The sequence below is a fragment of the Lichenostomus cassidix genome, chromosome 1 (genome assembly GCF_008360975.1).
Source record: "Lichenostomus cassidix isolate B80296 chromosome 1, HeHo_3.0, whole genome shotgun sequence".
NCBI classification, from domain to species: Eukaryota; Metazoa; Chordata; class Aves; order Passeriformes; family Meliphagidae; genus Lichenostomus; species Lichenostomus cassidix.
The window spans coordinates 89,090,012-89,105,083 of NC_139479.1; the positions used below are offsets into that span (position 1 = coordinate 89,090,012).

A 15,072-nucleotide genomic window follows, 5' to 3' on the forward strand; every position below is an offset into this window, starting at 1 on the left:
AGAGAACAAGCAGGTCATCTACTCCTGTGCTCAGGAAATGCCTGTGACAGTCCCAAGGATGGCAGCAGCTGTGTGATGCCACTGGGCACTCCTCTGCCCTGACTGCTGCCTCTGCTGCTGAGAGCTGGAGCAAGAATTCAGATCAACCTGCAGAGTAGGGAACCAGGAACATCCATTTTATTGACCATCTCAACGAACTCCAACGTAGAAAAAAATAAAAACCAGCTGGTGCAAAACTTCAAGGAGATGCAGACTCTTGGAGAAAAACATTACCAGAGTCACCTGCTTTAGTAAGCAGAAGTGGAAAGAAACCTTTGCATCACTGGGCACATGCACATACACGAAAGTAAAAATGCTCAGACAATGACAAGAATAAGGACAGCAGGCCTCAAAGAACACTTTTTAATTCAGAATTAGCAAAACAGGTCCCATTTTAGATGCAAGGCCTGAAATAATTCACACCTTATTCTTAGTTATTTTTTTAAATAACTAAGAAATTGAAAAGAATGCAGAAGCCATTAAAAAACATGTTTCAGATTCAGACAAGTTGGAGAAGGAAGTTTGGTCCAGATCTTTAGCTAAAGACCTCAACTCCAACTGCCCCAAAACCTCCTTCACACTCCCAGCCCATAAGGGAACCTGCTTTGCCAAGGCTGTCCAAAGCCAGCTCATGGGAGGAGAAAGTCTGAGGCTGTTGGACAACCTCCCTGTCCCACCCTGCCCCTTTGGCAGGGCACACAGCAGGAGCCAAGGGCTGCCACAACAGGCTGTGGCTTTGCTCTGCGGTGTCTCTTAGGGTCACTTGAGGACAGCACTGGTGGTGCTGTGACAGAGAGCAGCACACTGACAGTGCCAGCACCGGAGCTGCCAGAGGAGTGTGGCTGTCCAACAGGAGTGACAGAGAGGCTGCAAGAGCAAGGCAGGAGGCTCTGAGTCTGGCAGAGCACTCACAGGCAGCTCTAGTTCACCACCTCCCACCAACGCTGCAGCCTTGGTACCGTGGCCCCCCACCAGTTACAGGAGGAGTGTCTCCACCAAAAAGAAGAAAAAAGAAAACAGTCCCCACACTGCCACCTCGGTTTGGAGTCCTTTGCTCTCTTGGCTGCTGCAGGACAGGAACCAAGTGCTCTCCCTGTGCTGCCGAAGGGACTCTCCAGGGCAGCAGCCTGCAGGGTGCAGGCACCAGCTCCCGATGCAGGAGCAGCATGACACTTCTCAAGCCTGCTCAGCACAGAGAAGTGGAGCACATCAGCAGGAAGGAAGGGAAGCAAAGGGTTCTAACATGCCTCCCTCCTGTTTCCTCCCCCCTCACTGGCTCCAGCACCCACTACACCCACAAGCCAGAGGGCTGTGCACTGGCCTTGGCCTCTGGATCAAGCCTGCCCCAGAGGATGCGGTGGGAAAGGAGCAAACATCGTCTTTCCTCCTGGTCCCACTCAGTTCCACAGCACCCCTTCATGCCTGCTGTGGGATGTGGCTCCCCTGCCTCACGGGGCTGCTGGCCACAGAAGCAGGCTCATTCCCACAGACCAGTGGCCCGGTGTCTTTGGCTCAGCAGCTTGGGACACCTCTGTGCCCCTGTCCCTGGGGACTCAGAACACCGGGATCTTGTCCCTGCGCACCGTATCCAGGTCATCATCCAGGGTCAGCAGGACCTGAGGAGGAAAGTGCAAGCCAGATTCAGGTCTTGCTGGCCAGGGAGGTCTTCCTTTCAGATCTTCAGGCTTTGCTTTAATGGGAAGTATTCACAAACCCATAAATCATTGGTCACAGCAGCAGCCCCTCTGCTTCCCCACAAGAGCTGTGTGACCCATAGCCCCAGAGGGAATTTGAGACCAGGAGGCACTGGGAGAGAAATAAGGTAAAGGAGAAAGCTTGATCCCTGATCCCACTGACACAGAGCATCCCACTGTGAAGGATGTCTGGAGGAAGAGCCAAGCAGAGGAGTTGGGGCACTTCTGTGGAGTTTTGGAACAGACAAATCTCCTTGTGGATAGAAGGGGTCAAGGTGAAAGAGGAGAGGGTGAGGCCATCCAGCAGAGTGGGAGGCTCAGCAGGACTCACCAGAAAGGAGAAGAACAAGGCAGCTGCAGAGAGGAAGTGCCAGACGTCATGGTCATCAAAGAATCCCAGCAGGATGCACGGCCGGTTCTTCTCCCGGGACTCTGCTGGAGTCTCCTAGGAGGGCAGGCAGAGGGTCAGGACCTGATAGCCACCCATACTGGGCCCTTGCTGGCCACACTGGACCTACAGGGATCACCCTGTCTTAACCCTCCAAGCAGGACCCAGGAAAAGGTGCTGTGCTGGCCAGACGTGTCAAGGGCAGGCCATGAACACAATGCCATACTTGGATCTCCAAATGGATCTGGGACCACAACTCACATCCAAGGGGAAACTCTGGGCTCCACATCTGAGGTTCTGCACAGCACGAGCTGCACAGCCTCCACCAGACCACCCTGCAGGAAGCCCCTGATTCCATGGGGATGGATATGACATCCCATTAGAAGGCACCCAGTCAGGATTTTATGGCTTCCCAGGTCACCCAGAGCCCTAACCCCAGGCAGGTTGATTGGGTTGACCCCAGGTGGCCATCTGCTCCAGAGGTGTCTTCTATCCAGCACTGGTCAGGATTTGCCCAGTTTTCCTTTTCAGACCCACAGCTCTTCCATCCCCTAGGAAGGATCAGTCACCTCCAGATCACCTGGTCATAAACAACCTCTACACAGCTACAGTAATTTTTGGCTCAGCACAGCTTCCCATGCTCCCTTCACAGTCTGCCGAAAGACTCTTCTCCAGAGTCTTTTTTGTGCAAAACAACCACTGGGAAGGGAAGATGATGGGACAGAAGGACAGTAAAAGGGAAATTTACCTCCCAGCTGCTGAGGGTCTGGAAGAAGAAGTAGAGGGCAGCTGCCCACACCACTGCCGTGGCCACGATGCAGAACATGGGGATGGGCAGGAGCTTCTCAGAGCTGCGGAGCTGCAGACAGGGACACACCCTGAATTCTTGCCAGGGAACAGAGCCATGCACAGGGCTCACACACCAGCCTGTACCAGCTGCACCTGTGAAGGGCTGCCCACTCCACAGACACAGCCCAGCCACTCCTGGAAGGGCTACACACCATCCCTCCCCAACACCTTGTCCCACCCAGAGCCCCACAAAGGTCCCTCCACATCCCTCTGCAGCACCACAGGAGCACAAACTGCAGCCAGAAAAAAGGCCCCTCCTTTCCCCTTTGGAGACAGGGGCCTCAGGGACAGCTACAGCTGTCTCCCTCTACCTTCATGATGATGTAGAAGGCCAGATACAGCAGCAGGTTACAAATGAAGATTCCCAGGATGTAGGAGGCGAAGTCTCTGGGTCGATACACCAGCCCAAAGATAGCACTGACAGAGAGGGAAGAAGGAACATCAGACAGCTTCTTTCACTGGGGACAGGGTACATCCCCAAACTGACAGCCAATCACTGTCCCAACCCACCCGGGACTGCAGGACACAGCACCAGAGCCACAGCCTCCCAATTCCCTGGAGCAAATGCACTGTTTGCCTCTGCTCCCAGCCAAGGAAATTTAGCTATGGTCAACTGCTGAAGCAACTGGAGACACGAGAGGACAGGCAACAGCCCTGGATTGCTTCCAACCCATGGCCAAACACATCTCACTTGGTAGGACCTGGCCCTAGACCTGTACATTTGGCAGAAGGCATATCCCTGAGAAGCAGCTTTAGTGAAAAGCAAGAGCCTGGGGCAATGATTTTAGGTCTCATCCAAGAGCTGATCTCTCCCATGCAGTGCTCCCTCCATCCACTGCTCAGCCAGGCTCTGTGACTGAGTGTCTGTCAGGTCTCCTGCACTTTGGCTGTGCCAGAGATCTCCCAGCTACCTGGGAAGCACAACACAGCAGCACAGTACCAGGCCAGCCCTGCACAAGCTCCCTCACACACGAGCCACAGGACAGCCCCATCTGAAACGCTCAGGGATGCTCCTGTAGCTCTGGTGCTGCACTGTATCCCATGGATCTGCCTAGCACCCTCAGACCAGGCTGCCAAAACATATCAGAAGGGCCCCAGCACAGGATTATTGCACAGACACTGCTGCATGTCCCCATCACTCCAGTCAGTACCAAATCTTGCAGCCCACATGCACAGATACACAAGGCACTGACATGCCAGTACTTACAAGGACCAGTTGACCAGGTTCCCAACAATGAGCAGCACCATCCTGTCCTGGAGAAAAGACACTGATTATTGTATGAAATTAAAAGGGTATGCAAAAAGAGGCCTTTGCCTCAGAAATTCAGGAGAGCATTATGTGAGGATTTGGATTCTGGTTCCTGCAAACACATGCACTTGGCTCTGCAGGAACTTCTACCAGATGGGAACTGCTCTGGCTCTCACAAATTTTAAGGAAGTGTTGCAAGGTGACTAAACATCTAAAAAAGGACAAGCTCAGCACTTAAGGGATCAGCCTCAGGAGGTTCAGCAAATCCTTTGACTTCTTCTGCTGTTTTTCTAGTTAGATTCCTTCCTTCCGACTGTTTTACAAAAGAATTACTGCAGAGAGCAAGGATGTGCTTGAAAGAGACAGCAGAGGAGGCTTTGGACAGCATCCTGCACATATTCAGGGAGCCCTTTTTTCCTCCCATCTCACCATTAGCTAGGGAAGCACTGTAACTGCAGCAGGCAGAAGGATTATATCTGTAGGGCATGTACATTTATGCTTACAGCTGCTTTCATGATGTAGCTATTCCAGGCTGGCCAGGCTTACTTCATGCCCGAGTGAACCAAGTTTGCTTACTCAGAGATGGGGAGAATAAATACAAAATTAGGGGAAAGTATGCTCATCAGTGAAAACTCCATTTGGCTTCAAGCCCTAATTAGCACTCTGTGCCAAGGAGAAAGCAATCAGTGGGACACAAGGAAACAGCCACCTTTTCTTACCTTTTTGCTGTCTGCCCTGAGGTGCTACAGCAATGGCAATTGCTTTTGCTTAAGCCACAAAACTGAAATAGCTGCAGCTTCCCCAGAGAGGTTGCACTGCACAGAGCTTCATATCTGTTCCTCTGAATGGATGCTCCCAGAGAGCAAATGCAAAGGCAAATCCTGTCATGCCTGCCTCACCTTTGTTCTGATGTTTTATTCAGCAAGGCTGAGATCAGGGGAGGCCTGGAGGCTGGGGGTAAACCACTCCAGCAGAGAGCTACACTTTCCCAACCATTTTTGGGGGAGGGGGAAGAAGTGATGCAAAGAACACCCCTTTTTCTCTGCACATTGCCTGAAGAGTGAGGGATTGCTGAGAGGTGCTGAGATGAGAAGTCACCTACCATGTACATTGGTCGGCTGCACTGCTGGATACAGTCTGTGTACAGCACCATCACCGCTCGCCGAAATATGCCCAGGTCTGCCAAAGGAAAAGACAAAAAGCCAGTACAGCCAGCACAGAGAGCTCTAAAATGTCTATGAGGAAGAAGCTGACACCCACCAGCTGACAACAGAGAACCCAAGGTGTCAGCAGATTCATGTCTTGCCCTTAGGGAGCAGTCTGTGCTAAGCAGAAGGGCAGCCACCACACGATGTGGATGGCACTTGGCGAGAACAACAGGTTTCAACAAAAACAAATTTTAAAATCCTCTCTACACTAGCACTGCCCAGAAGTCACACAGGCCCTGCCTGTATGTGTAAAGAGGCTGGTTTTGCAACCCCATCTCTGGGAGAGGTGTGTGTATGTAGGAAGGGGGAAAAGCACCTTCCATAGAACAAGCTGACAGAGTAGGAAAACAGCAGAAACAGGTCCCACAGGCTTTAGAGGGTCCTAGAGGGGCAGAGCATACTCAACACACTCATGCTCTCAAAATCATTGCAGAAGCTTCACTGCAGAGCCATCACTGGCAGTGGGGATGGATGGACATGCATGAACACACATGTTTCCCCTCAGCCACAACACAGAGCTTGAAAAGGCTCCTGCACCAAGATCTGAGCTCTCCTGTGCTGTATCACTCCCTTCCTGCCAAGGAACAGCACTGGCAGTGCTGCTGGCAAACTGGTTTCACTTCTCAAGAGCTGACCCCAGGTGGCACACCATCCTGCCTCCCCACACACATCCATCCAATCCCTGGCTGCTACACCTCAGCACAATCAGTTCAACAGAGAAAAAGGAAAGCTGTGGACAATTACCTGAGTCAGGACCATCTGAGGCACACAGAGGCAGAAGAGGAAGGAGAAATAGGTTTATAAGCAGAGCACAAGAGCCAGACCCCCCAACAGACCATCTCCCCCCTCACCCCACGAGAGGATGTAGGTCACCCCTCTGAGCACAGCTGAAGGGCAGCTCCCTCAGAGCACAGTTCTCCTGCCACCACAGAGCACACAGCTCCTGCTGATTCCCACTGCCCCGGGAAGCAGTAGCACCAGGACTTCAGAGGCCAGGAAAGCATCAGATGGATGAGAGGACAGGATAGCCCAGAAGAGGGGCCACAGGATTGTGCTGCACAGGCAGGTGAGGACAGGAGGCACCCACACACCCAGGAGGAGATGGTTTGGTCACACCACTCACCAATCTTGAAGCGGCCCATGTAGTAGATCTGGGTGCTGAGACCCAGCGAGGCCAAAACGTGGATCATTGAGAAAACCACCCAGAACCACATGTCATTCTTCCCAAACACCTGAAAGCAAAGACATATTAAAACTAAACTCAGCCCTGTTACACAGTAGGACAATCCTTTCCTGTCCTGTATCATCATAGGATGTTAGACCACCTCACTAAGCATGGTAAAGAAATCCCTAAATCTTCCAACCTGAAAACAGACCTAACAATTCAAAACAAAATCCAGAGAAACAAGAGAAGCTCAGCATCCTGGAGAGGAGAGCATTCTTTTTGAATGCCTCTTTAGACAAGACAGGAAGGACAGCAGCTGGCCAAGGGAGCAGAAATGCAGGAACTCCCAGGCCAGGCAAACTCTCTCTGCTGAGCTGGGCACCAGCTCTCTGGCCAGGAGGTAGATTTTACAAAGGCAGTCAAGGAACTAACTATTACTTTAACAAATGTACTGCAGTAGACCAAAAAGCACAGAACTACTCTGCAGGCAATTGCTCCTACTGTGCACATTTTACTTTTATTTAAGGACTGCAAGTAACCTGCAAGCACAGGTTAATGCTATATTAAAATCCTAATTTTTCATTCATACAATAAGGAGTCCAGAAACTCTGATCTGCCATCAGGCTGTGACCACCCCCCTTCCCTAGGGAAAAGCACTGGCCTGAACTTTTCACTTTGTGTGGGCAGAGGAAAAAAACCACTCACCAAAAAGCAAGCAGAAAAGCCACCTCTCCATGAAGAGAACAAGGGAGACATGCTGCTTTCAAGCTCCACTGAACAGCTTCAAAGCATCCCACAAAAGAAGATAGAGCAATCCGTAATGAAGTGTCTGTGTTTTGAACCTGGGTTGGCAAGATCTACCACACCTATCAAGAGATTCTCCTGAAGTCCCAAGGTCACCAGCTCCTCCTGCATGCCTTATCCCACAGACAGGCTCATAAACAGAGACCTCTGCCTTATGTGGTAGTGAGGAGCTGACAGCCCACTGGGATCTAACTGCTAGTTCAGAGCAAGAATTCCATGGATTTTGCCTAGTTACTGATGATGGAAAATGATTCCTTCAACAGAAGGGATGCAGAGACCTCCAAGATAAAGTGGAGCCCAGCTCAGTACTTGCAATGCTATGAGCAAATGGGCAAAGACTTGTAGCTTTTGCTCCAGTGCCCTTCCATAGGCTGGTACTCCATTAATTTGCCTGAGAGCCCCCTGGACATTATCCTAGCTCTGCCCCTCTCCAAAGATAGGAAGGCCAACTGCAGGAGCAGTGGAGTATTCCAACATGGATTTTTCCAAAGGGGAGAAACAGGCACAAGCAACTAGGTATGAGATACTTGTCTGGGAAGCTCAGGCAGCCTCTGCCCTCCAGTCAGAGCAACCCCACAGGAAGACCATCTGTGTGCTTGGACATGTACATCTGCATGCATGAATTTCTCCTCTTGAGAAGGATGGCATGTGGTGGGCAAAGGCCAAAAAAAGAGCCCACCTAGAGGAAACTGCTTTGCTCTTCTCCTACCTGAAAGCCCAGGGGAAGGGAGGAGGAAAGCCCAGCAGAACTGAGAATTCAAATGCTAACAGCTGCTTAACACACTCTTACTCTACTCTGCTGCTTTCCCCAGCCATTTGCACACTTAAGCTATGTTCCCAGGCATGCCACCTCCTTCCCAGAGAAGCAGGTGGGTAAGAGGGATCCATACCACTCCAAGGACAGCCAGGGAGATCACCACAGCAAACGAGGCATAGGCGGAGTAGGCGCTGGCATTGATGTCTGGGTGTCGGGTCTGGTAGAGCTTGAGCATGCAGAGCCCTGCGATCATGTACATGAAGGAGGTGTCTGTGGAGGGACACGACACAGACACTGCAAACAGCTGCTGCCAGTGGCCCCAGGAAGCTGCTCCATGGGCACACAAAGCAGTGCACCAGCAGGGCCAAGACCAAGCCTGGCAGGCACAGATCCCTGATACCGCACTACATTGTGCAGCACTTTGTGCTTTGCCATCTTGCAGCACATCTTCCAGGCTCTGGAGAAACAAAAACTAAAGGGGGTCAGAAAATAAGGGCCCACAGTGCAACACAACCTCCTGATTGAGCTTTGAAACTGGCAGGCCCCTGGAAGACTTCCAAGGGTAGAGGGATGGGAAACATCAGCAACTCAGGGGACAGAACACAGCAAATCCTAGCTCAAAAGGAGAAAGGAAACTGAGCTTACCAAACTGGAAATTGGAGTAATTAGGGCAGACGTGGTAACAGGCACTGAGCACCCCTTCCATCATCAGAGCGATGCCCATAGCATAAAAGAGCCCAAAATGTTTTGGGATCCCATAGTCCTGGAAGAGAGCAGAGCTGTAGTCAATTACCCTCACTGTCCTGATGACAGGTGAGCTTCCAATCTCCATCACTTCATCCCTCCTAACTCCTACACAAGTCCTCCAGTCACCAGTTCAGCACAGTATCCTGTGTACAACCACAGAGTTTGGATTTACACACATGGCATAGCCAGGTGAATCCACAGGCAGCAAACCTAGCTAATCACACTGAAAGTTCTGGTCTAAAGACTTCAGTGTCTTGGTACCGACATCAGGAGACTGAAAATCTCTGTCCTGTACCATGCTACATCCTGCCCAAAACTGAGAGAGGACTGGGGATCCAGAATTGCTCTTGTGGTCAGTAGAGTGTTAGAACTACCTGAGGAGCAGAGCTCATCAGCCAAGGTGAGAAGGCATTTCCATCACAATTTGGCCAAAATCTCATCTGAAAACCACAAGCAGCAGACCCTTACAACTGCTAATGCCTTTACTTGCCACAAAGCCAATGAAAACAGAGCTGTTTGTCTCCAGAAACCACCAGCACCTCTGCCCACAGGGCTGCAGATTTCTCCATCCCCTCCCATGAGAGACTACAGAAGCTCCGGCTACAAGCAGCTCTGCTTCAGAGACTGAGGCAGCCAAATTCCTCTAAGGTATCATAGGCAGCTCTTGGATAAGACAAATCAAACTTCACTATGAACAGAAACATCTTGGGACACTTCTACTGTCCCAGTTCCTCCACAGTGAGTGCTGCAGGAAAAGCCACAGCCACATCCTTCCTCTATCAATCTTGTCTTCACAAGCCCAGGCAGGGTCACCACAGCAGGATGGACATACTGTAAGCAGTTAAGTACTGGGGTGTGCAGGAGCCTAAGTGTCCCACCTGGACTCTTTTGCACAGGGGGAAAGACACGGAGGATTCAACCCTCCAGCAAGGAAGGCAAGTGGAAACCCTTTGTTTATCACTCTGGTTTTTGAGTTCACTCCATCTTCCCTGCCTCACTCAGCCCCAGGCAATCATGGTTCTTACCAGGGTGTAGACATCTTTCATCTCCATGGCCCGGCGGTGGAGGATGTCCCTGCGCAACACAATGAGGAGGAAAAGAAAGCCCAGCATCATGTGGCCCACGTTGCTGAGGATGTTGTTGAAGGCACTGCAGGAAAGAAGGCGGCTTAAGGCAAAGGCAGCACAGCAGCAGGAAGCTGAACCCTGGCCTGTGACAAGCTGAATTTTGCTCCCCCTCCACCATCCCCCACCTCAGCAGCTGCCAAACTGCCAAGTTTATGCTCTGGATGACCATTTTGGGTTGAGAAGTTTACCTGTCCCAGTGAATTTAATACTTTTGTGAGATTTCTGGGCTTTCTTTGCAGTCCCACATTAATTTAGAGAAATGCTGCACTGAAAGGACTGAACTTAGGAGAGCTGCTGCTCCTTGGACACAAGTGTCCTTGGATACAAGGGAGCACCTCATTGCTGTGCCAGTGATTTGCAATGGGTGCCCAGGTGCCCTAAGTTCCAGGGTGTATGTGTCTCACTGCAACAGAGCACCACTGCTGAGCAAAGCAGAAAGATTAAGAGTCCTTGACTCCCAGTGGTCTTATCAACACAGCTACTGTGAGCCTGGCAAGGATAAAATCCTGAGCTGGGCACAGCACTAACAATCAGGAGACATGAAACAAAAATGCAGTGATGAAAGGGCTCACTCACCTCAGCACCCCAAGGGGATGAGCACACAGGAAGTTGTAGTAGCAGATGTCCTGATTGCCTGTCACATTCACTACCTGGATAGAGAGTAGGTGGGACACCTGGCATTAGCAAATTCTCCCTGCTCTGGGGGGTTTGCCTCATGCAAACGCTGCACAAACACAAGGTGTACCAGGACACAGCCAAAAGCAAAGCTTTTGAGCTGGGACAAGATGTTGTCACGGGCCACAAACCCGACAACAGTCTTCAGAGGAAACACTGTGTGCTCTCAACCCCCCCACTAATAGACCTGCTTGCAGGTATCTGTGTAACAGCAGGATAGCAAGAGTTGGGATAAGGGAGGAGAAATCACTCGTATCACAGCAAACACTACTTGCTTTCAGCTGTCTCTTAGGAATAACATCAAATTCCTCCTGTCTCTAAAATGAAACGGGACCCAAATGAGACATCAGTTGAGCAGGAAAACAGCAGCACTCCCACTTCCCAAGCAAAAATAGCAGAACTGCAAGCCCAGTGAGCCAAGCTCACTGTAACATCAACACAACACAACACAACACAACCACAGAGCAAGTTTAAAGGCAAGAGGGGACAGCCATGGAGCCAAACGCACCGTCTGGTAAGTGATGACGAGCTGGATGACAGGCAGGGCATAAAACACTGCAATGGTGATGATGTTCCTGCAGAGGGGAGACAGCAGCAGCAGTTACACACACCCCAAAAAGCAGGGGTGCACACCCAGAAGAGAGCCCCGTGGTGCTTGTGGGGGGGAATGTGCACACCTCAGTGCTCTGGGGCTATGATCTCATTACTCATTAAGGTTATGATCTCCCTGGAGCAGAGCAGCACATGTGCTCATGCAAACAGGAGGCAAATGCTAAGGGCACAGGAAAAGCCAGGATGTTGACCACAAGGCTCATGTGTTTGAGTGCCAGTTTCTCCCCCTTCCCACTATGTTCCAGTACACTGGTTGTTACCATGCTTAAAAGCAATGACGCAAAACAGAATCCATTGCCAGGATTATGTGTGCACTGGTCTACAAATATCCTTACTTGAGGAACGTGGGATCTGCAGTTCCTGGTTGGAACAGGCTCAGAATGGGTAACTGGATAATTCAGAAGTGGTTCAGAAGAAGGGCATGTGGAGAGACTCTAACCCAGAGACTCTGGGTCCAGAGCTTGGGCCTTACCAGTTTGCCTTCTCCTTACCAGAAATAGATTTTGTATTTTTTGCTGACAATCCTTCGGTCCTTCCTGGACAAGTCTGATAGATAGAGGAACACCTAAAACATTAGTCGGTGGGAGAAAACATAAAGCAACCAATGAAGATTACAGTAGCCAGTAGAAGATCTTGCTGTATTTGCAGCTTGTTGCTATTTCGACTGGTTTTACACAGTGAACTCCTTGTGTCCCTTGATTCCATGGGAATGACTTCTGCAAAAACCTGACCTCCAGGAATGGCTACAACTACACAGAGCAATGCAGGATGACAAAATGAGGCAATTTGAGAGCTGCTGGCTTAAAGCCCCTCTGTACATCCACTGTAGTCACACTACCTGTACCAAACAGCCACATACTGTTGAAGATTATTTTCTCCCTATCTTTGCACTTCCTTGGATTTTCTTGGACCCTCTCCGGGCTTTTTCATCCTTTCTCAATAGTGCCCAATGCATTTTGATTTTCCACATTAAATCACCCATTTCAGCAACACATTCAGCACAGCAGGAAGATTTTCAGTGACTGAAAAAAGACTAAGCACCACATATGGCTTTATTAGATTAAATTCACCCTGAAAAGGACCAGGATTTTTGACATTTCACTGACATGCCCAGTGCTGGTCATGTCCCAGACGTGCCTGTGGCCCAGCACAAGGCCACAGCTGCAACCCCAGCCATACCTTAGTGCGGATGATGTTCTTGTCACTCTCAATTTCTGGCATGGTGTCGAAGTCACTCTCCTCCTCCACCGAGCTGTCGGTGTCAGACCCAGCCGGGGGCCGGCGCTCAGGGGAGGACAGCTGATGTCCACCGCTGGAGCTGGACTCATCTGGGCCAGAGCAGGGAGAAGGAAGCAGGCAGAGTAAAGGCTAATTCCCTCTGTGCAAAGCATGAATGAAGCTGTCCCAGATGCTTTGAAAAGTTTATATGGCCAGTTCAGCAAAAAAGTTTTTCCATGATCCCAAATAATCCCTTGATTCCTAGAAGTATTAGATTATCAGCTAAGAGCAATTTGGAGGACTGTTATCTCCCCCTCTCTGCAGAATTTTAGTTTTTACCCTGCTTTTATGTTATTACTTTTCATCTCTTAACATTTTCTACTTTCCACTAGCCCAGGCTTTGAAATCTGGAATTCTGAGACAAGACAAAAAGCTCTAGAGAAAGAAGCAGACTGTTAGGGGTCAAAACCACACTCACCTAGTTAACCTTCAGATTTTATGTAGGCTTTATATATATATATATATGAGCTTTTCTAAAAATATTGTAGAACAAAAGACAAAGAAGAAAGTAAATTTTTCAAAGCAGGCAGAGCACCAGCTTTGCTCCCACTGCATCCCCAGTATCAGTCACATTGCCTGCACTTCCCACAGGCTGGGCAATTCCCAGCTCATTGCCCATACCAACAAGGGCAGAACAGAGTTTTCTTCCTCATTTCCCAAATGCTTTTAAAAGATTTCTTTGGACATAGGGGATGTAGGGGTAAAGTGGTCATTAAGCCCTCAGGAAGTTTTTTTCTCCTCTGCTGCCAGGGCATGATTCACCTGTTGACAGTATGACATTATTTTTTCCCTATTGAAAGCCCTGGAGGCAAGAAACTGTCTTGCTTTATGGCACACAACCCTTCAGGCTCCCAGGGAAAGGCATGCTTTGGTTTAAAGGCAGGCTGTGAGCTAATGACAGGCTCCTAGAACCTTGCTTGAAAGGGACCTTTGTCAGTCACTAGTAAATGTCTGAAGCAACCCTATCACCCACCTCAGGTGACTGTGGCTTTGCCTAAGACAAACATTTCCAATGGCAGTATCTCAGGGCACTTCTTTCAGATTTGCTACTTGTATTATGTAGATGTTTTTCCCTAAAGTGCAACCTGAATCTCACAAGCTTCAATTTAGTTGTTTTTTTGTTTTAAATAGTTGCAAGATGCTCCTAAAGTAGCTTACAGCTTTATTCTCCTCTGGCATTAAATCACCCTAAAAGTGCCTTCCCCTATCCCAGGCAGAAGCCTCCCTGAGCCCCAGTTCTGGAATATACTGTACCAATAGCACCATAGCTGCTTCCCTCAGGAGTGCTGGCTGAGATGGGGTGTGAAGAAGTCATAATCCCAGATCCTGCAATGGAAACAAACCCAAGGGGGACAGTTACTTTCACATCAGTGCTTGAAAACATCTCTGAGGTGAAGACAAACAGCTTGAAGAGCTGGAGGGGCTTGGGAAAAGCAATGTTTCTCTAAACAGATGGCAGTCTCCCTCTAGAGCATACTGTGCAAAAGGGAAAGCCTTGTTTTGCAGTGTGAAGTAAACCCATTCCCTTCAGTCTCCCCATACAGGCTGCCAGTGAGACTGGCAGCACGAGCCTCCCTCCAGCACCCTGCAGGGATCAAACTGTGGGGCTGCAAGACTTGGTAAACTTTAGAGCAAGTCTCATGATGTTCTTAAAAGCCTTCCAAATTTCTAATTTTTCTCCTTCCCCATCTCACGCAACTCTTCAAATCTCTTCAAATATTGCTACCTTCAGCTATCCTGGAAGAGTCACAGACTTTGGCAAGACAGCTGCTTGCCAAATAATTTTAACCAATCAAGGAGAAAGAAAAAAAAATGATCTTGTGCTGATGATAAAAAGGGCAAGCCTTTGAGGGCTAGGAACATCCCGCCTCCTGCCAACATATATGAAGCAAGGAAGAGTGCTCTCCTGCCTTCACATTCCCTCTTTTTGCTTCCTGTGGTGGAGCTCAGCAGCTGAACTCCCAGCAGACAACAGGGCAGAACAGCCAGCTGAATGCCCTCACTGAGAGGTCAGACACTCATCTCCACAAAAGGGAAGGAAGCAAGGGCGGCAGGAGCAGGACCATGTTTTCCAGTGGTGGCAAACAGTGAGACAGGTTAAGTTGCTTTAAAGCTTCACCATTCCAACAATATCATGTGGTCACTCAGCAGCAAAGCAATGACTGAATGTGGCATGGTATTTAAAGCCAAGTAGCCTTACTGCAGCCTGGCAATGGCCTGGCTTCCCAGTACATGACTGGTCTCAAAGTAACAAGCACAGGCAAATTCTTCTTTCCAGATGGAAATTCTGGGCACTTCTGTAACACCTTGTGTGGGTTTTTATACCATTTGCATTAGTCACACCCATAAAGAGATCTAAAACTTGTCCCTGACTGAGCCCAAGTCAGGGAAGCACCCATACAGCAATGATATTTGATGTTTCAAGCCCCAATGACTGCTTTTCTTCAGCATGTCTGCTGTGCTTGTTGGGCTGGGGGCTA

General features: G+C 49.7%; 1 protein-coding gene across 2 annotated transcripts in view; it reads right to left on the minus strand.

Annotated features, from left to right (window-relative positions):
- Positions 1-160: 160 nt before the first annotated feature.
- SIDT1 (SID1 transmembrane family member 1) overlaps positions 161-15,072 on the minus strand; it is a 39,214-nt gene continuing 24,302 nt past the window's right edge. For both annotated transcript variants that reach the window (XM_085069905.1, XM_085069913.1), the window contains exons 11-25: positions 13,847-13,918; positions 12,494-12,642; positions 11,806-11,879; positions 11,211-11,277; positions 10,604-10,677; positions 9,926-10,049; positions 8,799-8,916; positions 8,287-8,423; positions 6,551-6,659; positions 5,322-5,398; positions 4,178-4,224; positions 3,282-3,387; positions 2,870-2,980; positions 2,065-2,178; positions 161-1,655 (exon numbers count right to left, since the gene is read on the minus strand). In XM_085069905.1, coding sequence (XP_084926031.1) covers positions 1,593-1,655; positions 2,065-2,178; positions 2,870-2,980; positions 3,282-3,387; positions 4,178-4,224; positions 5,322-5,398; positions 6,551-6,659; positions 8,287-8,423; positions 8,799-8,916; positions 9,926-10,049; positions 10,604-10,677; positions 11,211-11,277; positions 11,806-11,879; positions 12,494-12,642; positions 13,847-13,918 — 1,442 coding nt within the window. In that variant the 3' untranslated portion in view covers positions 161-1,592. The remainder of the gene's footprint in view (positions 1,656-2,064; positions 2,179-2,869; positions 2,981-3,281; positions 3,388-4,177; positions 4,225-5,321; positions 5,399-6,550; positions 6,660-8,286; positions 8,424-8,798; positions 8,917-9,925; positions 10,050-10,603; positions 10,678-11,210; positions 11,278-11,805; positions 11,880-12,493; positions 12,643-13,846; positions 13,919-15,072) is intronic.